Source organism: Microcebus murinus, chromosome 16 (genome assembly GCF_040939455.1).
Source record: "Microcebus murinus isolate Inina chromosome 16, M.murinus_Inina_mat1.0, whole genome shotgun sequence".
Taxonomy (NCBI): Eukaryota; Metazoa; Chordata; class Mammalia; order Primates; family Cheirogaleidae; genus Microcebus; species Microcebus murinus.
Genome location: NC_134119.1, coordinates 24,422,830 through 24,449,614, shown reverse-complemented (window position 1 = coordinate 24,449,614; position 26,785 = coordinate 24,422,830). Strand labels below are relative to the sequence as shown.

General features: G+C 40.2%; 2 protein-coding genes, 1 long non-coding RNA gene and 2 pseudogenes across 10 annotated transcripts in view; 3 read left to right on the top strand and 2 right to left on the bottom strand.

The window, feature by feature from the left end:
• Positions 1-10,474, top strand: part of MCM8 (minichromosome maintenance 8 homologous recombination repair factor) — a 39,336-nt gene extending 28,862 nt beyond the window's left edge. The window contains exons 18-19 of the mRNA XM_076010934.1: positions 5,794-5,983; positions 6,585-10,474. Of these exons, the coding sequence (XP_075867049.1) occupies positions 5,794-5,983; positions 6,585-6,677 (283 nt within the window). The 3' untranslated portion in view covers positions 6,678-10,474. The remainder of the gene's footprint in view (positions 1-5,793; positions 5,984-6,584) is intronic.
• LOC105865988 (uncharacterized) lies at positions 1,226-26,256 on the bottom strand. Of its 2 annotated transcripts, none has more exons than XR_001151663.3 (4): positions 26,212-26,256; positions 17,508-17,653; positions 16,281-16,400; positions 1,226-3,840 (listed from the first exon to the last, which is right to left on the bottom strand). It is a non-coding gene; the product is annotated as an uncharacterized LOC105865988 (long non-coding RNA). The 2 variants fall into 2 exon arrangements; XR_012923709.1 differs by lacking the exon at positions 26,212-26,256 and adding an exon at positions 24,974-25,060.
• Positions 8,472-9,797, bottom strand: LOC105865985 (transmembrane protein 183A pseudogene; annotated as a pseudogene).
• On the top strand, positions 20,985-22,988 carry LOC105865984 (phosphoacetylglucosamine mutase pseudogene; annotated as a pseudogene). The gene has a single exon (XR_001151661.3). The product of XR_001151661.3 is annotated as a phosphoacetylglucosamine mutase pseudogene (transcript).
• CRLS1 (cardiolipin synthase 1) overlaps positions 25,181-26,785 on the top strand; it is a 22,451-nt gene continuing 20,846 nt past the window's right edge. For 2 of the 6 annotated variants that reach the window (XM_076010939.1, XM_076010942.1), the window contains exon 1: positions 25,982-26,509. In XM_076010939.1, coding sequence (XP_075867054.1) covers positions 26,468-26,509 — 42 coding nt within the window. In that variant the 5' untranslated portion in view covers positions 25,982-26,467. Of the gene's footprint in view, positions 25,649-25,691; positions 25,930-25,981; positions 26,510-26,785 lie in introns of those variants that run through there. The other 4 variants (XM_076010938.1, XM_076010943.1, XM_076010940.1 and 1 more) reach the window with 4 other exon arrangements.

Below are 26,785 nucleotides of genomic sequence, written 5' to 3'. Positions count from 1 at the left end.
TTTTGAGTGGGTAATACATTCACATAATTCTAAAATCAACGTGAGATTTTGAGAAGGCTTGCTCCCATCCTGTTTATCACCCACTCTTTCCCTCCACCTAGGTACCCATTACTTTTTCATAAATAGCATACTATTTATACTGTTCTGTACCATTTTTGAATTTAATAATATATGCAGAGATCTTTCCTTAGTAGGATAGAGAGATTTCATTTTTTTACAGCTACATAGTTTTCACTATAGTATATTTATATACACTATAGTATATTTAATCAGTCCCCTATTATTAGATATATGAATATTTTGTATTCTTTTGCTATTACAAACAGTGCTACAGTGAGTAATGTTCTACTTAAGATAGTTCATATGTGGGTATGTTGTATGTCTGGGTTCAAGAGTAAATATGTTAGGATTTTGATAATTACTGCTAAATTGTGTCCTTTGCATTTTCTACCATTTAGTAGATCATGATTCCTAGAAGGTAAAGAAAAAATACATATTTTAACTGATGTATATGTCTACCTTAGACATAGATTTTTTTAAATCAGTAAAGCTGGTTATTTTATGTAGATTTTATTTTCTAGCTAAAAATTGTTTTGAATAGGTTCATACATGCATATGCTTCAAAGTTCAAAAAGTATATACTGGAAAAAGTATCCTCCTACCTTGTTTAGTAGCTACTCAGTTCTTCCTCCTGGCCAGTGGCAACAAATATTGCCAATTTCTTCTGTGACTTTCTGATATAAAATACACATCACAGATATGTATCTGTATATTCTTTTTTCCCCTTTGTAGATAAATGGTAACATACCATATACATTTTATACCTTATGTTTTCACTTAAAATGCATATTGAAGATCATTGATATGGTACTGATATGTCAGTACCTACAGAGTTTCCTCTTTATTTTCACAACTGTATCAATTCATCAACTTATAATTTATAAATTAACTTTATTTAATATGCTCTCACAGCACTTAAAATATAAATCTGTTAGGAATCTACTTTTCCAAGGCCAAAAAAATATATTAAAGATACCAGCCTGAGCAAGAGTGAGACCCTGCCTCTACTAAAAAAATATATAGCTGGAAAAATTGGCTGGATAACTAAAGTGTCTGTGTGTGTGTGTGTGTGTGTGTGTGTGTGTGTATATATATATATATATATATATATAAAATTAGCCAGGCATGATGGCGCATGTCTGTAGTCCCAGCCACGGGGGAGACTGAGGCAGGAGGATCGCTTGAGCCCAGGAGTTTGAGGTTGCTGTGAGTTAGGCTGACGCCACAGCACTCTAGCCCAGGCAACAGAATGAGACTCTGTCTCAAAAAAAAAATTATTTATCTATATCTATATATAGATAAAATTATCATATTTTATTTTGTTAAGTAGTTTCTCTTTCTTCAAAAATAGATGGGTTTTTTTTTCCTCCCTAGTAACTGCTGATTCTGGGGATTGCTTGCTGTCAAAACAAGGCGACTTTGCCCAATTGTTCCCCTTCGGCTATGAATAAAAGTGGTAGAGTATAGCCGAAATAGCGAGGGCTTTAGAGTCCAATCTGGAGCTGCCACAGCTAGTTACATACTCCTTTGCAGTCTTGTGTTAAACACATGACAAAGGATTGTGCTCTTAGGTATCATGCAGTGATGCTATGTAAAGTGACAAATATGGTTCTGACACATTAGTGGACACTCAGTAAACACTATTTACCATCAGTAGTGCTAGCTTTTTTTTTTCCCCACCTAGTTTTCAACTGGGGAGTAGTGCTAGCTTTGATGATGATATTAAGATGAGACTGAGCAGATCCCCCTTTCTCTGACTCATATCATAAACTCAGGACCTCAAGAACTGGCATATCTCGGATCCCAAATACGAAATTTCCAAATTTACTCTTTTCAAAGTATTTCTAGGGTCTAGTCCTCAATGCTTTTCATCTAAATTGTCTAGTACCTCTGAGCTGCAGATCCTTTTCTCCCTTTCCTCATAGGGATAGACTTTACCTAGTTGTCTCTTTGTCCCCAGGCTGGTACTAGCTTGTTCCTGGAGGTTGCTCTGCTACCTCTATAGTATGTATAGGGGTAGAAGGGCACCATGCCACCTCCTGAAGGTCTTCAGCTTCTTTCCTGCCCTTAGAGGGAGGCTATGGAAGAAGAGGAACTTTCTCCTTAATTCAATGAGTTAGATTTTGTCAGCAACCGTAAGGTTATGCTGGTTGTCTTTCAAAGCTTTAAAGACTATAGAATTGACAGGTCTTAAGTTTTTATTGCTGGCCCCAAAGCAACTGCCTCATAATAAGTAAAGTTATTAGTAATTTATGATTATCAACCATTTCAACTCATTCCCAAAATATTACTTTCTATGTCTAAATACGTTATTAGTATGGCATCACACAGTGCTCAAACCATCAATTTTCTCTTTATGTGATTGAGCACTAGGGTTTGAAGGATCTTACAGCTGAAAATTTTACCAAGCTGGCTTCACTCTATCCAGTTGACCTTCTTGTGTTGGAGACCCTCCAGTTGCCATTTATAAGCAACCAGATAGTCTAGGAATTACTAGACTTTCTCATATAACATGCTGCCTAGACTTGGTATACTAGCATGTGAAATAAAGGAATGGCCACAAATACTCGATGCCTGCCTGACTTCTGATTGTTGTAGCTTCCTGGGAGACTAGACTGCTAAGAAACATAGAAACTGCTCTAACATAGATCTTTTTTTCCACTAGGAAAGTAAATCACTGAACTCAACCAATATTTCAGAAAATTTTGATTTTAACTATTTTTCCTATAAAAAAGAAGAACCAGAAGTAGGAACTTCTTACTTAATGAACAAAAGGTACTTGTTGGCTTACAATCCAGAATGTATGCATCTTGCCTTCTGTGCATCCTCCACTTGAACTTTGCCTGTGGGAGTGGAGCTAAGATTGCCACTCTTGGTTTCCTTTTCCTTGTAATGATCCCTAGCCCTTTGGGTCTTCTGGTACCTGGCTCTACTGAAGAATGTCACATGCTTCTACTTCATAGACTGTTAACTATCATGAAAATCAAGAGGCAAACTACCCTGCTCCTTTTCTCTGTTATCTGTAAATTCTTTTTTTTTGAGGCGTTACCATTACTCAATTTCTGTGGGCCTTAGACCACACAAATTGCCTCCACTAGCTATCTGGTGGTGCTTCTCCACAATGAATCCACTGTTCTGCGGACACTGTAGATTAGTTCTCCTATCTGAGCATTATGTGTAAGCAAAGTAAATTATTTCTGTAATTGACTTTTCTTTTTTCTTTTTTTTTAAACTTACTGATTTTTGTTTTAGAGATGGGGTCTCACTCTGTCACCCAGGTTGGAGTACAGTGGTATGAACAAAGCTCATTGTAACGTTGGACTCCTAGGCTCAAGCAGTCCTCCCACTTCAGCCTTCTGAGTAGCTGGGACTGACTACAGGCACACCACCACTATGCCCAGCTCATTTTTAAAAATTTTTTATAGAGACAGAGTCTTGCTATGTTGCCTAGACTGATCTCGATCTCCTGGCCTCAAGTGACCCTCCTGCCTTGGCCTCCTAAAGTGTTGAGATTACAGGCATGAGCCACCATGCTCAACCTTGTAATTACTTTTTTCAATAAAAATGCTATATTGTTCGTTTACGATTGGCTTGTACTTGGTATAGGATTTCTTTACATGTCTGAATACTCATGTCAGACAGTGTTTGAATGTGCTTTTGCATCTAAGAGGAGATGGGGTTGTTGCCTTGTGGAACTCTGTATTTGTTTCTGCTGCTTCTCAAAGTTGCTTTCTTGGTAAATTTGAACTAGTTTCAGGTCATCCGTCTGCATCTGGGCCCCTGAAAAGAGAGGTCTCATTATTAAGTGTTAACAGCACCCACATGAGATTACCAGATTGTTTCTCTGAATTGCCTGAGTGTGTTTACTTGCTTTCATAAAAATTTGGGGGGAAAAAGAGTAGTTTGATCAGGTTTACCTGACACTATTTCCATGGTAAAGATCAAGACCCAGTTAAACACGTTGAGATTAGGTTGCGAATTTTCTGTTTGTTATACTTAATATGCATTCTGTCCTTAGTTTATGAGAGCAGTGACCTTATCTATTTCATTTCCCGGTGTATTCCAGGGCCCAGATTCATGCCTAACACACAGCATGTCCTCAGTAAATGTATTACATTGTGAAGTTGACCTTAGTAATCATTTTGTTCATTCATTACATCTTCCATTTCAGAGTTTTCATCTTTTCAGCTTTATTGAATCTTTGCCCTTAATGTGGTTTTAAACCTGTAAGATTACCTTTTAACTGGGAAGCAGAATCCTGAATAAGAAAAATCTTAAAATGTGATATAGCTTATCTGAGTTAGTAGAGCACCTAGCTTTACATTTTTTAAAAAAACTAAATGTTTACATTTAGTAAACAGTTCACATAAGCTTTCTCCTAAAATTGAAAATACACTAGGAAGCAGAGAACAGAGCCACCTTCAAAGGTGAGAGATCATTGTCTCTTCTATTTCAGGAAACTAGCTCAAATATTTTACAAATCTTTCTTCAAATCTGAAGCAGTATAGTACAGATTCAATTCCTACCTGTGCCACTCATTAGTTGTGTAACCTTTGGCAAGTCCCTTAACCTTACTAAGACTTTGTTTCTTTATTGGTAAAATGGGAGTAAGAATAGTCCGTAAGTCATAGGATTGCTAGGAGAATTAAACAGGATAGCCTATGATAAATAAAGTAAATAGGTAAATATTACCTATTATTATTAACCTAAAGTGTTTTTGACAACTTTCTTATAAGAAACAAGTATATGGTACATTAATCATAAAAGCCTTAAATAAGATTATACTATATTTCAGGAATATACTACTATATACTATATATACTATATTATCCATCTTATTGTTTTATCATTTTTATAATCTTTTGAATGACTCATATCCCTATAGTTCATGCTCTTTAATGTAGGTTCTTTGTTTATTAAATGAACAAAATGAAGCTTTATTGTTAGTAACCCATTAAAATCATTCCTATGAGCTCCTTAAAGGGGAGAGACTGTACCTATTTTGTTCACCACTGTAAGCCTAGCAAGTGACTAGTATATATTTGATTAATTAACTCCTGATTAAGTAACATCTTTGCCTGTTAGGCTGACTGTGAGATATATCTGTCCCATTGTACAGGCAGAGAATCAGCAATAGAGCTAGAATAGAGAGGTTGGTTAATTGTATGTCTAACTGGTGTTTTCAGACTTTGAGCTAAATTCACTGTCAAGTGCATATTTCTTTCCTTGGTGATATTGTGAAAATAAGAGAAAGCAAAAGAGATCTGGCAATAATAGGTGTGTCCTTTAATATCTAACAATTAATATTGCAAGTCAGCATAAGCCTTCTAGTTCATTCTTATAATATTTTAAAACACCTTTTATTTGCCAGATGCTATACCAGGAGCTAGAACACATTTTTATTCAAAAAAGCCTAAATTTACTATTTAGAATTTTATTTTTTAATCAGAAAGAATGTTGTAGGTATTTATATTGTAGTTGATCAATGTTGTGCTTTGTGCATTTCTCTTTTCAAATTTAGAAGTTTCTTAACTGTGTTCAAAATATTTTTATCTCCAAACAGTCCATACCAAAGTGAATTTCAAACTGGCCACTCAATAAACACATGTTTAAATTTTTGCTAAGTGAGCCTTGTGGCTACTTCCAAATTTTTCTTCTTATAACCTGGAAGCCCAGGGCAGAATTTCTACAGCTATGCCACATTGAGTAATTTTTTCCTCCCTTCCCTTTAAGCATGCTAGGAACTTACTCGGATGAATTTGGGAACCTAGATTTTGAGCGATCCCAGCATGGTTCTGGAATGAGCAACAGGTCATCAGCAAAAAGATTTATTTCTGCTCTCAACAACATTGCTGAAAGAACTTATAATAATTTATTTCAATTTCATCAACTTCGGCAGATTGCCAAAGAGCTAAACATTCAGGTATGATAAACTGAATACTTAATAAATCTTTTTTGCAATAATTTCAGGGGGTCTTTATTAATGTATAGTAGAACAAAATAGTTTTTATTTATTTAATCTCTTTTCAGATATTTTTCAGCATCTTGATAATTAGTGGGAACCATTATAGCAAGACTCAGTCTCATGTTTTTATGAAAACTCCTTGTGGATAATCATCTTAACTTCTTTTAACCTCAGCTTCCTCCTCTGTTAAATGAACATGATTCTACACTCTTCATACTTGAAAATGCTAGTGAAAATCACTGTAATAGCTCTTTAAACATGTACTGTTACACATTATGAAAAATAGCCTGCTTAATTTCAAAAGCTAATTTTTGTTTTTAAGCTAACCTAAAACAAATATAAAAGAGTCTCCACATGCTGGAGTTTTTATTTTTATTTATTTTGGCATTAGAGAATCCAAAGCTCAAATTGTAGGCAGTTTGTTCTGTAAGCGGTACAAATAATTTTATTTGCCCAAGCAACTTAACAGTTGTATATTATTATGGTTTAAGAGGTTAATTTTAAAAGTTATATTTTGGCATATTACTTAATGAACTAACTCTTGATTATTTTCTCCCAGGTTGCTGATTTTGAACACTTTATTGGATCACTAAATGACCAAGGTTACCTCTTGAAAAAAGGCCCAAAGGTTTTCCAACTTCAAACTATGTAAAAAGACTTTACCAAGTCAGACCCTTCTGGGTTTATCAGCAGTTTAAAGCCATCACAATAATGAAGATACATTTCCAAGCACAGCTGCATTTAAAAAAATAAAAAATAAAACAAAGGTATGCAAAAAATATATATATATATACATACACACACACACATACACTGTTCTCTGAAAAATGATGCCTCAAATGTAATAGGAAAAAAATGTTAGATACGATAAACGAATGTAAAAAGTGATAAAGTCATAGGTTAATTTTTTTAATTCTCTAAAAGGCTAAAAATAAATTATTTTGTCTAAATGATATGATTAAAAATTATTTGTAGTTACCTTTTTTACCTTATTTTTATGAATATTTCAGTTTTACATATAAAATATCCATCATGTAAGCATTCAGAAAAATGAGCATGTCTCTGTTCAAGTAAAACTCTATTAATGGACATTAAAATTTGAATTTCATAAAATTTTCATATGTCACAAATACAAAATACTCTTTTTTTAAATCCATTTAACAATAAGCATGGTTTGGCTCATGGGTAATAGTTTGTAAACTCTTGGTAGCAAATAATAGAAACTGACTGATTAAGCAGGAGAAGTTTTTTGAAAGAATTTTGGTTAGCTCACAGATTTGTTTAGAAGGCTGGTGAACCAGGAGGGTAAACTTCCAGGAGCAATTTGTAAAACTATGCCTTAGAACTAGCTGAAAGAAGAAACTGCTAACACCCTGTTGCCACACAGGGCACTAGAAGAAAGTGCTATTGCCTCCATGCCTGACCAGTGTCACTTCAGAACCAGGAACAGGTGGAAGAATGCTCCCCCTACAACACACCAGAACAGCAAAAAAAAAAAAAAAAAAAAAAAAAAAGGATTCTTCATGGGGCCTTCCTAATTGCTGAATTCAAAAGAAAAGTCTGTTCCAGAAACATCTAATTGAAAAAAAGCTGTTATATTTCCAAGTAAAGTGGTAGACATGAGAAAGAGAAGAAAGGAAATATACTAATTCATCATTGTTCACAGAAAAAAGGACAAAATGTCAAAGGCTAAGGCTATTATATAAAGTTATAGAAAAGATGATATAAGCCTAAGTTATCAGAAGAAACTGTTTAATGTTTTCTTAATTCTGTATTTGTCTATTTAGCATCCATCAATCACAGCACCAAACAGCCAAAGTTGTTTAGCTCTCACCTGCAATCTTGCTTTTGTGGGCATGCAAAAATCACATTACAAAGCATCCAACCACAAAGCCCAACATCTGTCTTTCACTTCCTGCACAATGGGGGATGCCCCTACCTAAACAACTCCCCACCAGTATAGCAATAAAGGCTCCAGCCTAGGCTTTTCCCTTGCTCCTTTGCCCCTTAATTGACGTTGGTGCTTCCTCATACGGCCTGGTATGGTATGGCATGCACCTTTCTCTTGGGAAGTATAAGTAATGAATTCTTTCAAAGGCATTTGCCTCCACCACTTTGTCATACCTGCTTAAAACAAATCCTGGGTACAAATTTTAGAAACATGAAAAGCAAGAAAACATTACATCCTAAAGAAAACCATTTTTTTTAAACACAGAAAACAGGGCGACTCCATTCAAATGCAAATTTTACATTAAAATATGTTTATAGATCATAGTTGTTTTTCTTCTTGATTCAACACTTCTCCCTCTCCTAACAGGAGCCCCAGCAATCTGAGCATGTACATTACTAATCAGATATATAATCCAGCTGCCCCTTTCAAACTGGAATCTGATTACTAATGGATGGACTAGACTCATGGCTGCCCCCAAGGGATGGGAAGCAGTAACTATGCTCTCAGGGAGAATGGATACTGAGGATGCCACCAGTCGAATAGTAGAACACTGCACTGGGTCCAAGATGACTTGTACACTGTTCACTGTGCAGTTTCCGACCACCATGGAAAGGAGAATCTTGGAACACCAGTCTCACTTGATGATGCCGCATGTCCGTGCTCACATTGATAGTAAACAGGGTAAATATCATTCCCATGACAATTGGAACAAATATGAAATTGAGGGTGGTGACCTGCAGCAGGCAGCAGTCCTGATCTGGGTTGGTATGAACGTACTGAATGGGAGGCTGTAATCCTCCCATACACTTGCTGTTTAACCTAGGGGACTGCTTTTTGAACTTGAAATTGAATTCCCACATTGGTTCTTGTCTGTTCCCAACAATCTTTCTACACCAGAAAAGTAAGCATTTGGAATTCTTTAATGTGCTGGGAGTGATTTCTGGAATGGCTGGATTCTTGGAGATTCGAGCAGCAAATGGCTCATACATATGGTACAAGGATCGGATCACACATGCCCGGAGACAGCGCAGCTTCTCCATTGATTCTGGTCACAGGCGCAAAGGCAGAGAAGCATCCAGCATGCAGTGCCTTCAGTACAACCTGGTCCAAAAGGCAGCAGTGCAAGTGACAGTCCAGGCATTCTTACAAATCAGGGAAAAGTTCACAATGTCCTCAGGACGGATGTAGAAGGCCAGCAAAAGCCAGATATCCATGGGATACTCTTCTCCTTCAGCTCTGTCCAGGTCTTCTTTGTGCCTTTTGCTTTTCTTTTTTCTAGAGACGGTTCTCTCATGGATGCTTTCCTCCTGGGCATCCATCTCATCACTGCTGTCGATGATGTCACAGGGCTCACCAGCCCCAGACAGCTTCCTCTGCAGGAACCTGGGAAGCTTCTAAGCCACAAAGATGTTTTACTTCCTGCTGCACAGCATTGGCGACGGCTTTCTTGACTCGTCCCGACCTCATGACTGCCAGATCTGAGTTGGCATAATCTGCCACAGTCACCGGACCAGAGCAGGCGTCGTGGGCCCGGAATTTGAATAGCTTTCCTCTCTTGGGCATGGTGACTGAGCCGGGGTGAGGCCGGTCTAACGGGCCGGGCCCCCGGGCCATGTCTCCAGCCGGTGGGCCTGCCCCAGGAGCCGCAGGCCAGTTCCACCTGGCTCCGTGGCATCCCTCACCACAAAAACCATTTTTTAAAAGACATGGGATCACACTATATTGCCCAGGCTGGACTCGAACTCCTGAGCTCAATCTTCCCACCTCAGCCTCCCAAGTAGCTGAGCTACAGGTGCCCACCACACCTGGATGCAGCATCATGAAGACTTTTTAACATGCAAAAAGAGCCTAGTATATTTGTGACAGAAAAACCTAAATATGTCATATTAATATATGTAATAAATAAATGTACATGGCTAACCTCACCTATTGAAACAAAAAGACTTTCAAATGGTATCACAAACTCTTGTATACAAGATATACCTAAAGCAAAGTGAGTTAGCTGAAAATAAAAAAGATAGACAAAGGTATACCAGAAAAGTGCAAACAAAAAGAAAGCAAGGGCATAATATAAAAAGAGAGAAATCAGAACAAAGCCTATTAGACAAAGAAGGATACTTTATAATGCTAAAGGGAGCAATTCATAATTGTATAACTGGTCACACACTGAATAACAATTAGGAAGCAGACAAATTAATAGAAGATTTTAATTTGTTTCTCTTGGTTCATGTCAGCTAAGTGATAAAAAGTAAGAACATAAAAGGTATGAATAGCATAATTTATGAGATGGATCTAATTGATAAGTACCAAAGTCGGTAGTACCCTGGAAACAATATACTTTTCAAATACTCATGAAAGCTATAGATATTAACCATGAAATAGAACTTAAGGCCTGGCGTGGTGGCTCACGCCTGTAATCCTAGCACTCTGGGAGGCCAAGGCAGGTGGATTGCTCGAGGTTAGGAGTTTGAAACCAGCCTGAGCAAGAGCGAGACCCCGTCTCTACTATAAATAGAAAGAAATTAATTGGCCAACTAATATATATAGAGAAAAAATAAGCTGGGCATGGTGTTGCATGCTTGTAGTCTGAGCTAATCGGAGGCTGAGACAGCAGGATTGCTTGAGTCCAGGAGTTTGAGGTTGCTGTGAGCTAGGCTGACGCCATGGCACTCACTCTAGCCTGGGCAACAAAGCGAGACTCTGTCTCAAAAAAAAAAAATAGAACTTAAGATTCCAAAAAGTAAAAATAAGAATATTCTCATCACAAAGAAATAAAGCTAGAAATTTAAAATTCATACATAAATAGGCCGGGCGTGGTGGCTCACACCTGTAATCCTAGCTCTCTGGGAGGCCGAGGCGGGCGGATTGCTCAAGGTCAGGAGTTCGAAACCAGCCTGAGCAAGAGCGAGACCCCGTCTCTACTATAAATAGAAAGAAACTAATTGGCCAACTAATATATATAGAAAAAATTAGCCGGGCATGGTGGCTCATGCCTGTAGTCCCAGCTACTTGGGAGGCTGAGGCAGAAGGATTGCTTGAGCCCAGGAGTTTGAGGTTGCTGTGAGCTAGGCTGACGCCACGGCACTCACTCTAGCCTAGGCAACAAAGCGAGACTCTGCCTCAAAAAAAAAAAAAAAAAAAAATTCATACATAAATAGCTCTTGAGTCTAAGAGATCAAAACCAAAAATTTCATATATTGCCCATGAGTTAACACTAATCCTGGGAAAATCAGATTATCACTGTAGTTCAGAGCTGGTGGGGTTGGGAGTAGGTGATAAAAGTTGGGTTTGGGTCCAAGTCCATTTTACAGTGGCCCAGTGGGTCCCTGAGCCTACCGTATAGTTATTCCTGAATGCATAATTGGGATAGACATCAACTTACAGATTGTCCACCAGGCTCCCTAATTTGTGGATAAGAGCTATTAAGATAGGAAGGGCCAAATAGTAAACCAAAGGCAATGCTGCATCCCTGGAGGAATCAGAGGTAAGTGATACTTTCTCTTTTGGAAGATGAAGAAATGTTATATTTAACTCACTTGTTAGGCTTATTGTGGAAGATATCTAGGCTTATTGTAAAAGCGATGGAAAGCTATGGGCAGGATTTACAAAGGCTCAAGACTCAGGAATGAAGCTTTGGGTCATCCTACCAGGTAAAGAATCTAGATTGGTTGAGATGCTGACTGAGCAAAAAAGGGACTAAGGAACAGGAGTGGAGGAAGATAGTTGTAAATATTAGCTAGAACTTCATGACCAGTTGCAGAAAGAAGGCCTGCCTGCATTTATATTAATACATTAACCAATTTGCCCTTCTCTCCTCTTACATTTGTCTGTTAAATAAGATGTATTGGTGATAATCAACTTGATAATTTAGTCCTTGGGACAGAGGTTATTATTAAGGTGAAAATGTAACTGAATCAGGAGGAATAACCACCACCTTGTGATTGATGGATCTTTATAGCTCCTCCTTTATAAAAAAGGGAAATATGGCTCTTGTATTAACATGTTATCATTGCAATTGTTATACAAAATATTAAACAATATATATTGTTTATGAATGCATAGAATTGTGTGTATGCCTATTGACTAGCCAAAGAGGTAGATGATAAGTAGGTATAGTTATTTGGTAATCACCATCCATTCCACCCTGCTAATTGCCTTCCTACAATGCAGAGGCTGGAAAGTGAAAAAAACCACATTTCCCCCAAGCTCTCTTTGTAGCTAAATTTCCAGATGTGAATTGGGTTCTACTAATTAGATGTCCTCATGTGAGATTTAGAGTGTAAAACTGAGGAGAGAGCCATCTTCCTCTTGCTTGTTTTCTGGTGGCACACATGATTGAGGAGACATCTAATTTCCCTGCAGCAAAATTCTTGCAATTGGCCGGGCGTGGTGGCTCACGCCTGTAATCCTAGCACTCTGGGAGGCTGAGGCAGGCGGATTGCTCGAGGTCAGGAGTTCGAAACCAGCCTGAGCAAGAGCGATACCCTGTCTCTACTATAAATAGAAAGAAATTAATTGGCCAACTAATATATAGAAAAAATTAGCTGGGCATGGTGGCGCATGCCTGTAGTCCCAGCTACTCAGGAGGCTGAGGCAGGAGGATCACTTGAGCCCAGGAGTTTGAGGTTGCTGTGAGCTAGGCTGATGCTACGGCACTCACTCTAGCCTGGGTGACAAAGCGAGATTCTGTCTCAAAAAAAAAAAAAAAAAAAAAAATTCTTGCAATTGTTAAGAGGCAGTTGTGGTGTGGTGGATACAACCCTAATTCTCCACCTTTCTCATTATTGTGAGGTAGCAGTTCCCCTGGAAAACCATACAGACCTGCAGTGTTTTTTGGGAGCTACTTCTAGACACTCATCATGGAACTCATTCCTCTGGTCCTTCCAACAATATTGCAAGCATCCAGTTCCTTATTGCACTATAGAAATGTTGCTCTATAGAGACATAAAAGATTTCAGGAGTTTTGCAGGGCTTTGCCCTGAAGGAATATGTGAACATGTTAGTTTACATATCCAAGCTGCCTCGCCACAGGAGGGCATCTCACCAATAAGTAGCCGCTTTCCATGGTGATGTTGTGTCTCAGACCTGTTGGCTTTCGCCTGAGGCCTCTGTACGACAAAGCTCGGTATTGGGCCACACGATGAGAACTGATCAGAGAGTACCCACCTGACAGACAACTGCGGCTAAAAGCAATTAGTCTAAGGGACAGTTCCTGCTTCACTCCTGACTACCTGTCTCAATCAACAAAAAACTAGATAAAGAAGTATAGAGGCACTATATTTCTTTTTTTAAAAACATTTTTAACATTTCTTTTTTTTTTTTTTTTTGAGACAGAGTCTCGCTTCGTTGCCCAGGCTAGAGTAAGTGTCATGGCGTTAGCCTAGCTCACAGCAACCTCAAACTCCTGGACTCAAGCAATCCTGCTGCCTCAACCTCCAGAGTAGCTGGGACTACAGGCATGCACCACCATGCCCGGCTTATTTTTTCTCTATATATTAGCTGGCCAATTAATTTCTTTCTATTTATAGTAGAGACAAGGTCTTGCTCTTGCTCAGGCTGGTTTCGAACTCCTGACCTAGAGCAATCCACCTGCCTTGGCTTCCCAGAGTGCTAAGATTACAGGCGTGAACCACCATGCCCAGCCTTTCTGCTAAGTGCTGATTTTATCTTAGAACTTTGTCTTAGAAAGATTTTGTAACCGTTTGCTCATGTAGATAGAGTTAATTAAGGGATCTCTAGAAGCTTTTTTGGCATACTTTTAACCTAAAATGAACTACCTGTTATTATGTAAATCTATTACCCCTGGCAACTGATCACTACACCAGTAAATACTGATGCGGGACTTTACTCATGGCCTCAAAGCTCATGGGAATGCTGGAGGACTTCCTGACTCCCCCAACTTTATAAAACTATACTTTATAAAAACTGTACTTTTGTCTCTGTGTCTTCTTTTATTTCTATATTCTATTATTTTCCATTTCTATTATTTCCTTATCCCTTGCGAGGACCCCTGCTAAAGGGACCCAATTTTTGCTGGGAGCATAGCTAACTCCCCGCATTCCCTGTTTTACAATCCTTTTTAATGTGGCTAGCTAACGTTTATGTTTCCTACAAGTAAACTCTCACTGATAAACCTTTACCTAAAGCACTCCACCCATGTACTATACTTAATGTTATGAGTCAATATTAATACACGAAAATACATACTGGTTTTATTTAAAGTTACAGAGGTAACCATTAGAAAAACTAAAAACAGAAAAGCTATACCAGGTTTGTTCTGGAGAATGGGCCTAGGGATGGACAGGGACGGTGTACCTATTGATTTTCATCATCAGTTAATTTGTTTCTGAATGATGGGATTATCATGTGTATATATAACATTGATAAAATGAAAATAAAAATCAATAAAGTGAAAACAAAAAATTGAGATATTGACATTTAAACTGAAACTATTTTCACACAGACTTGCAAAATCACTGAATAATTCATTGGGACTATATAGGACCTTAGCCTTTACTTCCATAAATGAACAATAACTTCAAAAGGCCTCATCTGTAAAGAGAGATTCAACTGAATTAAAAATAATTTTCTAAAAGGTTTCATCCAGATATACTGAAAATACTAGATAGTCTAAAAACTACACTACTCAATAATATACAGAGACTGTATATTATCTTTAGTGTTAAAAATGAATCTCCAGGCTAGGCATGATGGCTCACACCTGTAATCCTAGCACTTTGGGAGGCCAAGGCCTCCTGATCACTTGAGGCCAGAAGTTTCAGACCAGCCTGGGCAACATTTTTTTTTTTTAAATTAGCTGGGTAACCACATGTACTCACCAGCAAATTGGTATTAAGGGATCAACACCTAAGTGGACATATAGGAAAAAATATATGTGGTGTCAGGTGGGTGGGAAGAGGGAGTGATTTGCTTAGGGGATGGGTATATACAAACCTAATGGCTGGGCGCAGTGGCTCACGCCTGTAATCCTAGCACTCTGGGAGGCCGAGGCAGGCAGATTGCTCGAGGTCAGGAGTTCAAAACCAGCCTGAGCAAGAGCGAGACCCCATCTCTACTAAAAATAGAAAGAAATTAATTGGCCAACTAATATATATAGAAAAAATTAGCCAGGCATGGTGGTGCATGCCTGTAGTCCCAGCTACTCGGATGGCTGAGGCAGCAGGATTGTTTGAGCCCAGGAGTTTGAGGTTGCTGTGAGCTAGGCTGACGCCATGGCACTCGCTCTAGCCTGGGCAACAAAGCGAGACTCTGTCTCAAAAACAACAACAACAACAAACAAACATAATGAGTGAGATGTGCAATGTTTGAGGGATGGTCACGCTTGAAGCTCTGACTCGAGGAGGGAGGGAGGGCATGGGCAATATATGTAACCTTAACATTTGTACTCCCATAATATGCTGAAATAAAAAAATATATATTTAAAAAATTAGCTGGGTATGGTGCAAACACCTGTATTCCCAGCTACTTAGGAAGCTGAGGCAAGAGGATTGCTTGAGCCCAGGAGTTCAAGTTACAGTGAGCTATGATTGTGCCACTGCATTGTAGCCTAGATGACAGACTGAGATCCTGTCTCTCAAAAGAAAAAAGAAAAAAAAAAAACTCCTAAATACTCAGGGATGCACCTCAGAACATTGCATTAGAACACTGAAGCATAATACTCCCACCCATCCCCCAAACAAAATCCATATCCCCAGAACTTGTGAAAATACCAAATATGGCAAAGGAGAAATAAGGTTGCTAATCAGCTGATGTGAACTGGGAATATCCTGGATTATCTTTGGTGGTTCAATATAATCAAAAGGAACCTTAAAAGTGAAAGAGAGAGGCAGTAGAAGAGAGTCAATCAGAGGAAGGTGTGACTATGAAAGTCTTGCATGCAACAATGCTGGCTTTGCAGATGAACGAAGGAATGTGGGCAGCTCTAGAATCCTATCCCAAGGACCAGTATGTGCACCACGATTAAGGTTCTTAAACAATCTTGTTTAACAAAATAAGTTAATGCTGGGTTGTGTGGAGACATGATTTGTAAAAATGTAAATAGTATTAATAACACCCCTGTTCCATTTTTGAGGAATATGAGGTATGTACAGAAAAATAATAGCTCAGACTATTTCACCATGTTCAGCAGTATTTTAAAAAACAAAATTCTTCACATGACTGAGAGAAAAGAAGAAAACAAAGTTCTTATGTGTGCATTCCATTTGTAGGTCTTGTGTAAATCCCTTTAAAATGAACTAAAATGACTAGGATTTGGTGGGAGAAAAAAAATTATCTTGTGCTCACATTTGAAGGTCCCTCTCACAAATAAACCAGAGAAGGAGACCACAGTGCTGGTTTACTTTTTTCCAGTTGGGGAAGGGGGAAGCAGGTGGTTTTTCATCTTTCAAAGTTCAGTCACATGTTCTGAAATGGAAAGGATAGTAAAACGTGACATTAAATCAGGGCTCTTTAAACTGAAAAACAGAAAGCAAGATTCTTAAATCTTTACAGGAAGGAGGAATGGAATGGAAAATAAAGCAAATCACATGTTAAATAATGTTAAAAATCCCTTGCCACCTCTTAAATATTTTACTACTAAGAGCAGAGGGAATAAAAATACTAAAACCGACCCTTTAACATCCTTGTTTGTAGATAATATCTGGCTGTTGTGGCTCATTTGCAGGACGGAGGATGAACACAGAACACAAAAAGACACACAGACACACACAAAGACGGTTACAAGACTGCAGTCAGAACGCACCAGTCATTTTATTTTTACACCCCCAAAATCAAAGTTAGTTCCTTGTACGTGCCCACCCAGGCATGGCAGTGATAGCCATAAATCCCGGAACACGTAGCCTAAGGACACAGATGTCTCCTGACTCAAGGTTTTGAGGTAGTTGCTCTAGAGGCCAGGCATAGATCACAGACCAAGATTAGCAGGGTTGGGCAAGGCCACCACAGGGGGCATCTTTCATCCCCAGTTCCTCTTAGGCCGATCCCCTGCGGCTGTGGGCTGTGCCTGGTGGCTTAGGTCGCCCCTCCCTTGAGGGGTCTTACCCGTCATTGACTAACCAGCCATCTTATGGGATTAAGCAGCAAAAAAAAGAACAATGTGCTTATTGTGTGGCCTCTGGGCCTCCACTTATCATGGGGCTGGGCAGCTCTTGCCTCAATGCAGAAACTCAGGTCTATTGTTATGCTTCTAGGCAGCAACCGTGTTTGTCCCAAGGGCCTTGTCTGGAACACTTACTTTCAAACGCTCTGGGAAGAACTCATACATTACCCACTGAATTTTAATTCTTAAACTAGGAAAATATGTGTCAGTCCCCTACATCTGCTTATGTGAGTGTTCTTATTTCCTTTAAAGATTCCTAAAGGAATGAACCATATATTAATAAAAGCACTTAATTGACTTAATTGTTCACATATTCTAGTAATATCAATACTTTTTCAGGAAGAAATGAAGAAAAGTTGACACTAGAACTTGACACAGGAAGAATTAGTTTAGCTGAGCATGGTGACACGTACCTGTAGTCCCAGCTACTCAGGAGGCTGAGCCAAGTGGATCACTTGAGCCTAGGGGTTCTCAGCTGTAGCATGCTATGCTAATTGGGCGTCCATACTAAGTTTGGCATCAATATAATGACCTCTCCAAGCAGGGACCACCAGGTTGCCTAATTAGGGGTGAAACAGTCAAGGTCAGAAACAGAACAAGTCAAAATCCCCATGCTGATCAGCAGTGGGATTGTATCTGTGAGTAGCCACTGCAATCCAGCCTGGGAAACAGTGAGACCCAAGTGTTAAATTAAAAATAAAACTTTAAAAAATTAGTTTAGCTCTCTTAATAATGTAAAAAGTAATTTAAATTATAGAGTTTAGGTGCAGTTAATCTCTGCAATGTGCCTGCCTGGCCCTACCACTAATACGCTCTCTTGCTTACATGTGTTTCAAATCTAAATCCAATTGTTTTATTTCTTCCTATTTAGGCTGTGGGAGGGTGTATTTACTATAATGATTTAAACCTGTACCTTATTTGAATTACTAGTTATTCAAAACTCAGCTTTGGGTTTTGTGCCAATAATTACAGCTTACTCCTATAACGGGGGTTCGTGATGCCTCTGATATAACCAGGTCCCTGGCAGTGTGCGCTGCAAGAGATGGGAGAGACAAAGACACGGACACAAAAAGTAAAGTGAAGGGTGCAGGGAAGATCAGGAGACCACCAGCATTCCCGTGAGTCAGTTAGTACCGACTGAGGCTGGGCGAGGTGGCTCACGCCTGTAATCCTAGCTCTCTGGGAGGCTCGAGGCGGGCAGATCATTTGAGCTCAGGAGTTCGAAACCAACCTGAGCAAGAGCGAGACGCCCATCTCTACTATAAATAGAAAGAAATTAATTGGCCAACTAACATATAAAGAAAAAATTAGCCGGGCATGGTGGCGCATGCCTGTAGTCCCAGCTACTCAGGGGGCTGAGGCAGAAGGATTGCTTGAGCCCAGGAGCTTGAGGTTGCTGTGAGCCAGGCTGACACCACGGCACTCGCTCTAGCCTGGGCAACAAAGTGAGACTCTGTCTCAAAAAAAAAAAAAAAAAAAAAAAAAAAATTAGCACCCGTTTTTATTCTCTTTTTCATGCTATAGGTTACAATGATTTCACGTGAAAAGCTCATGGGTTATACAATGTGTAGAAGTTTCAATTCTCCCCTAATAGTTATAAGATGTCTTAGCTAATTACTCTTTTATCTATAGAAGCAGGAACACATAGCTCATTACTAAGCACAACTACACCTTAAGGTATGTACAGATAGTGTACCTGAACTCAGCAGCTGTGGCCCATTCAATTGAGGAACAAAGAGATTAGTACTTGTTATTGGGAGGTTAGCTCCCATTAACTGAGGCACTCTAGTAACAAAGGGGAGAGAAGGAACTTAACCTGGTATTCTTTAAGAATTGGAGCCTGGGTCCCTTTTCCCGGGCTGACATTTTACAATCTTCCTTTACAGCCGCTGGTGGGTGGCTTTCATGTCAAGCCACTCCCGGCTTTTTAGGCATGAGGCCCCTCAAGCTTTAAGGTGGGGGTCTGCTTTGCTGTACTTCCAGATCACTCAAACGTCCCCCAACTAGACAGTTAACTTCTGCTCTTATTTCCAGCTCCTGCTCAGGCAGCATTCCTTCACCTCCTCTCTTCCTAAGGCCTCAGAAATGGGGTCCCTAAGCCCCGGTGGTCTTATCCCCATCACTCCTGTAAGACTTAACCCTTTGCACTCGGATGTCGAGTGTGGATAAAGTTCAGTGGATAATGAGAAAAGAGCAAGCGAGTGCAAAGGGTTAATACTCTTTGCTTCCTAGAGAAATACCTTTGTTTTCCTAGTTTGCTTTAACTTCCTATCGTTAATGTTTATATAAGACCCATCTGCAAAACTACCTTCTTTGCATTAACAGTATTTTCATCTGGTTCCAGGAAACAGAAAGTAGATGAAGTTTATTGTGTCCCAGACTGAACAACTTAATACAAGTGATGAACACTAGACTTTATTGCGTGTCTGATATAAGGGCAAGGCAAATAAATATATTTCTAGAATCTGTCAATTTATCTACAGACAGAAAATATTCATCATAGATTTGGAATAGAATTTTCTTTTCAAAAAGCTTATGTTTCATATAAAAGTGACAAGTGAGAATGATTGGGCTGCAGAATTTTCGAAAAGCCTAGAAACGGTTTCCAGGAATTTTTAGCAAAAAGATAAGATATGCCAATATTCATCACAATCATACTGTCAGCACTTCTCAACTTACAATGGAAAGCATAAAAGTGGCAAGACAATACTACCCTCTAGGGGCAGAATTTTTATTTTTACAACTTAATTAAAGGATAAAGAACTAGACAGTAATAGTGCCACTGTAATTGCACAACGGATATTAGTAGCAATTATTATTAACGTTTATACTTTCAAGTACTAAGTTAAGTATACTGTCAATAGGCTAATAATTCAAGTTAAGCAATCCTTTCTTTTTCGTGTTCTTTTGTTCTCTTGGTGTTAGCACTTACACGATTGACTATAGAAGTTGGGATAAAACACCTGACCAGAATATTTTGCTTATTTTAAAAAATAATTTTGATAAAAGGGTGAAAGATACAGACTTTAAATTAATTTCAAGCATGAAACTTAGGATTTATATATAGATTTTTATTATAGACTTACTTTTCTAATTTTTCCCCCCATTTTGGGAAAAAGATTAGTGACAAAGATTCCCAGACTCTTCAGAAATACGAGGTGCCCGTCTATTTAGTTAATCTTTTTAGATAGCAATTAACTATTATAGAACTTATAAAACAGGAAATTAACTTATTATAAACTAAGTATTAACTGCAGAATGTTTTAGTTTCCTCTGCCCCCAGCTCTGCTCTAAACCAGATGTGTTAGTAAATATGCTCCACTATTTACTGTGTGTATTCTAGTATCTTATATCTGGAATTTTGCTTCACTGGGTTTCTACATTTTCTCCATTCTTTATCCCAGACTAACCTGTTCATTTGTTGACTCCTGTCAAGTTGTAGAAAATGAAATCAAGATTGATAGTTGGATATTTTCCAGTCTTAAAATGTTAGAGAAACGGTTACAAGCATGTTACTTTTTAGTACTAAGTATTGATCTGTCATAGTCCTTTGGTGCAAAATGTCCAAAACTTTACTTTTCTAGTTTATAAAGACCTAATAGCAGTATCAGTAGTCTATAGTAGAGTTGGTCTTCTTAAAAAATTATAAAATAGTTTATTATATTTTAAGCACAGACTTTATTTTATCTTGGAGTTTTTTCTCTAATTTTATATGGAAGTGAAAAACAGAAGAACACAATGAAATTTGCTACATAGATAATTTGGGGGATGTTCTATTTAATAATTTACAACTCAGTATAATGTAATTCCATATGTGGAAATATACAAAAATATATACAACTAACACTGTATTTAAAACAGAAAACTATGGCCTGGGGCTGGAGTCTGGGGTGGCAACTGGGAGCGTGTCGGCGCGGGGAAGGGGAGTCTCTCCCGGCACGGACATGGATATAGGTGCTATTACAAAGCACTCAGCATCACATGCCAAGCCCAATGGACTCATTCTTCAATATGGGACTGCTGGATTTCGAACGAAGGCAGAACATCTTGATCACGTCATGTTTCGCATGGGATTATTAGCTGTCCTGAGGTCAAAACAAACAAAATCCACAATAGGAGTCATGGTAACAGCATCCCACAATCCTGAGGAAGACAATGGTGTCAAACTGGTTGACCCTTTGGGTGAAATGTTGGCACCATCCTGGGAGGAACATGCTACATGTTTGGCAAATGCTGAGGAACAGGACCTACAGAGAGTGCTTATTGACATCAGCAAGAAAGAAGCTGTGAATCTGCAACAAGATGCCTTCATAGTTATTGGTAGAGATACCAGGCCCAGCAGTGAGAAACTTTCACAATCTGTAATAGATGGCGTGACTGCTTTAGGAGGTCAATTCCATGATTATGGCTTGCTAACAACACCCCAGCTGCACTACATGGTGTATTGTCGAAACACCAGTGGCCGATATGGAAAGGCAACCACAGAAGGTTACTACCAGAAACTCTCTAAGGCTTTTTTGGAACTTACCAAACAGGCTTCCTGCAGTGGAGATGAATCTAGATCGCTTAAGGTTGACTGTGCAAATGGCATAGGGGCCCTGAAGCTAAGAGAAATGGAACACTACTTCTCACAGGGCCTGTCAGTCCAGCTGTTTGATGATGGGACCAAAGGGAAACTCAATCATTTATGTGGAGCTGACTTAGTGAAGAGTCAACAGAAACCTCCGCAAGGCATGGAAATGAAGTCCAATGAAAGATGCTGTTCCTTTGATGGAGATGCAGACAGAATTGTTTATTACTACCATGATGCAGATGGTCACTTTCATCTCGTAGATGGTGACAAGATAGCAACGTTAATTAGCAGTTTCCTTAAAGAGCTCCTGTTGGAGATTGGAGAAAGTTTGAATATTGGTGTTGTACAAACTGCATATGCAAATGGAAGTTCAACATGTTACCTTGAAGAAGTTATGAAGGTACCTGTGTATTGCACCAAAACTGGTGTAAAACATTTGCACCACAAGGCTCAAGAGTTTGACATTGGAGTTTATTTTGAAGCAAATGGGCATGGCACCGCACTGTTTAGTACAGCAGTTGAAATGAAGATAAAACAACTAGCAGAAGAATTAGAAGATAAGAAAAGAAAAGCTGCTAAGATGCTTGAAAACATTATGGACTTGTTTAACCAGGCAGCTGGTGATGCTATTTCTGACATGCTGGTGACTGAGGCAATCTTGGCTCTGAAGGGCTTGACTGTACAACAGTGGGATGCTCTCTACACAGATCTTCCAAACAGACAACTCAAAGTTAAGGCTGCAGACAGGAGAGTTATTAGCACCACAGATGCTGAAAGACAAGCAGTTACACCCCCAGGACTACAGGAGGCAATCAATGACCTGGTGAAGAAGTACAAGCTTTCCCGAGCTTTTGTCCGGCCCTCTGGTACTGAAGATGTTGTCCGAGTATATGCAGAAGCTGACTCTCAAGAAAGTGCAGATAGCCTTGCACATGAAGTAAGCTTGGCAGTATTTCAGCTGGCTGGAGGAATTGGAGAAAGACCCCAACCATGTTTCTGAAGATAATTTTTATATTCCTGAGAAACTGGATTGTTAAAATTTTTTATAAAACTGTCAGTAATTATAGCAATACTATGGTTATAATCATGTTTACTATGCATCTTACTGGATTGTTTCTAGATCTGATTGCTTTTCTTAAACACTACCAGAGTAATTCTTTAGAAATATATAAGTCTTATTTGTTAAAGAAACTTACCTCTAATTTCAGTCTCACTAATGTAAAATATTAGGCTTAAGCATATGATTCAATCATTAACTTTATAGCTGTATGCAGGGAACAATTCATGCAGGCTGCTGGAAAATTAAATCCTATTACACCAAAAAAAAAAAAAAAAACCAGAAAACTATGAATGGTATTTCCAAACAATAAGGCAAATAAGAGCTGAGCCAATGGTGTTATTCTTGAGGGCACTAAGCCTGGATTAAACTTGATTACCATAAAATAGATAGTAGAGAAGTTGAAGAAAATAATTAAACATAGTAACTAGAGTTAATTTTGAAAAACTTAAGAAAAGATCAAATACCATATGTAATAGAAACAAAGCCTATCAGAGCGACAAATGGAAAAAAAAAACACAGAAAATAAGTTCGTGTCCTCAGTGTCAAATATTAAAGGCCGATGAGAGGAGAAATCCCAAGAGATAAGGAGAAACTGTCTTAGGAAGTGGAAAGAGTGAATAAGGCAATTCAGTGAGTTGAAATGATGAGAGTGACTGGAATCCTGTCCACTCCCTTTTGCCACAGTTAACCAGAATTGATGTCTACCTATATGAATTGCAGGTGTTTGATTCCAATGTTTTTAATTATCGTTTTTACATTATTAGCACAAAAACTTTAATTTTCCTCTCAATATCAGTATTTCAATGTGTGTAAGAAATTGAAGATATTCTTTTGACAAATGCTCACATCTACAATGTTCAATTTCTGTTGGTCTTTCCCTTTCCTACCTACCTGAACTAAGAGTTTAAGAGCAACTTTAAGGTGGGTAGGCCATCACAGACGGTGGGGGAGACGGTTGGGGAGACAGAGAGGCGGCAAGAACCCATTCAAATTCAGTTGGATGCAGAACTGACAATTTTTTTTTTTTTTCTGAGACAGAGTCTCACTGTGTTTCCCAGGCTAGAGTGAGTACGGTAGTGTCAGCCTAGCTCACAGCAACCTCAAACTCCTGGGCTCAAACAATCCTCCTGCCTCAGCCTCCGGAGTAGCTGGGACTACAGGCATCCGCCACCATGCCCGGCTAATTTTTTCTCTATATATTTTTAGTTGGTCAATTAATTTCTTTCTATTTATAGTAGAGACGGGCACGTTCTTGCTCAGGCTGATTTGGAACTCCTGACTGTAAGGCTGGTAGCAGGTCCCCTCCTTTCCCTAGATCAAAAAGAAAAGGCTCATGAGACCAGACCCGCCAAGGACAAAACTGCCAGGCCCCGCAGAGAGGATCCACACCCAGATGTCCACCTGGATAAGAACGTTTTGGCTCCTGGATTCCACAAATACCTCCAGCCCCTCCTAAAATCCCCAGCTCTTCCTGCCAAAAGTCCCAAGCCAGGCCCAAAGGGTATAAAAGGCCTCGGCCCCTTCAAACAGCGGCGACTTCTGGGGCCCCCCTCTCTTGGGGCCCTAGAACCTCGTCCACGAGTGTATAATAAAGCCACGTGGTTTGGCCCCCACTCTTTCTCTCTCTGTGTCTGTCTTCTCTTTTCGCAGCTGCGGCAGAAAAACCTTACACTGACCTCGAGCAATCTGCCTGCTAAGGCCTCCCAGAGTGCTAGGATTACAGGTGTGAGCCACCGCGCTGGGCCAGAACTGACAACTTTTTTCAACAAGAAAAAAGTTCTGTAACATTGCAAATTAATTAATATTAGTAATATGTCCATAATTAGTATGTATATTAATCTGACTATATTAATGAACTGATTCATATCTTGGATATTCTTATAAGCAATTTTAAGTTTCCTTATCTAGGAAAGTAAAAATAGAACCTATCTTAGAGTTGTTGGGGGGATTCAATGGGATGATGCATTATAGCCTGGCTAAATAGTAAGCACTATTCTCAGGAAAACAATTAGTACTGCGCATATTTCTGGTATATGCATCTTCATTCAATGATCAACAAGGAGAGCAAAGAGTATTTATTAATTACTTCTGTACCAGATTCCTTACTAATAATTAAACCTCCCGCGAGGACACTAGAGCGACGCACAGCCCTCGGAGGCGGCCTTCCACAGGCCACACGCCTCGGAGGGTTTCACGCCGGGGCGTGAGCCGGCTCCTATCCCCTGGCGGCCGCGGGGTCATCCCACCTTGTTCGCTCCGCCCCTTCCGTCCCCACAGAGTCGTGGTGGCTCCTGGCTGCGGGTGGAGGCGCGAGCGCCGTTAGGTCCCGTGGGCTTTGGGGACGCTGTCAGTGCGCGGCGCTTGCCTCCTGCTGCCGCCTAGGGCGCTGGGAAACCCGACAGCGACGGTGTCGCAAAAGCGTCGCGAAGGCGTCCGCCCTTGGCGGCTCCCTGCCACCTGTATAAGCGGAGCGTGCTAGGGTTTGAAAACTAGTATGGAAGCAGCGGTGGCCGAGGTTCCCCGGGATTGCAGGGACTCCATGGAGAAGCGGCTCTTTGGCGTCCCGGGCTGCTGAGCTCTCGCCGCCTGCGTTTCCGCGGCGCGGCCGTAAGGCCATGCTGGCCTCGCGCGTGGTGCGCGGCTGCTGGGGGGCCCTGCGCAGCGCTGCATGGGCGCCGGGGGCGCGGCCGGGCAAGGGGCGCGCCCGAGGGGCCCTGCTGCCGCCCGCGCCCTGCTGCTTGGGCTGCCTCGCGGAGCGCTGGTGGCTGCGCCCGGCCGCGCTCGGCCTGCGGCTGCGCGGGGTCGGCCCGCGGAACCACTGCTCGGGCGCGGGCAAGGCGGCGCCCGGGCCAGCTGCTGGAGGGGGCGCCGCCGCCGAGGCCCCGGGCGGCCAGTGGGGCCCGGCGAGTGCAGCCAGCCTGGTACGTACCGCGGAGGCGGCGGAGGGCCGTCCTCGGGCTGGGGTCGCCGGCCCTGACGCGAGCAAAGTGTTCGGGCGGATCCAGCCCGGATGCTTCCGTTTTAGAACGTTTAAACCGTTCCCTGAAGAGAAGCTACGGGCAAGTCATTCGGTCTGGATGAGTTTCAGGGGCGCCAGCGGGGTCCCACCCACGGTCTCGGTGGTCAAGTTTGGACTCTCCTCTTACCCCCCCTCTCTCCGTACCTGGTGCTAGAAGGGCTTCTGCGTACTTCATTGGTAAAAGTAGGCTTTGCTTGTCTTATTAAAACTCTATTTTTAATGTTTTGAAGCGAATCTCCAATGTTTAGGACAAGTCAGTAGGAATCTTTAGGAAGGTATACGGGTTCTTCTGTTTGCTTGTGCATATTTGGTTCACCATCATTTGGCTTTTGGTAACTTCACACGTTATAGTATGAAGGATAGTTAAGTAATTTAGGTCATAATTTAAAGATTATTTAACTCTTGATTATTAAAAAAAAGATTAATATTACTCTTGAGGTAACAGAGGGAAATTTGTCCATTTACCTGTTGAAATGCTGCCCAGATAGAAGACACCAGAGCACAGAGCATAAGTGTGGGAGAGCTTTTGATGTGTTAGCAAAACTCACGCAATTATTACATCTTCAATTGTTACGTCTTCAGTGGGCCCCCGTACTGCTTTCATCAGTTGTACAGCATGGGTTGAGGTGGTCACATCCTGGCAGGAGTCTCAGCTCCACTAATAGCTAAAGCATGCTGGGGTTTGAATGCTGGATGCTTTGAAGTTGTCATATCCTGGCTGATGTCCATCCCAGACGGCAGTAGTTGGTCGAGTATGCCACAGGTTATCTGGTTGGGTAATCTGAGATTAGCTCTCCTAGTGTTAATTTTGAAACTTTTACAGATTTAATGGTTAGAAATTAATGAAGTATTTTATTTTAACTGAAATGTTTTATGTAGAACTAAGAAGAACCCCTTTCACTGTTCAACAACATTAGTTCCTGTTTATTAATTCACCCAATGAAATGATGTTGCTGTTTGCAACTTTGAATTAATTTTGCTCCACACATATCTGTGTTAATTTGGGGCCTCTTCTTTCTGATCTTTTGCTTTGTTACTC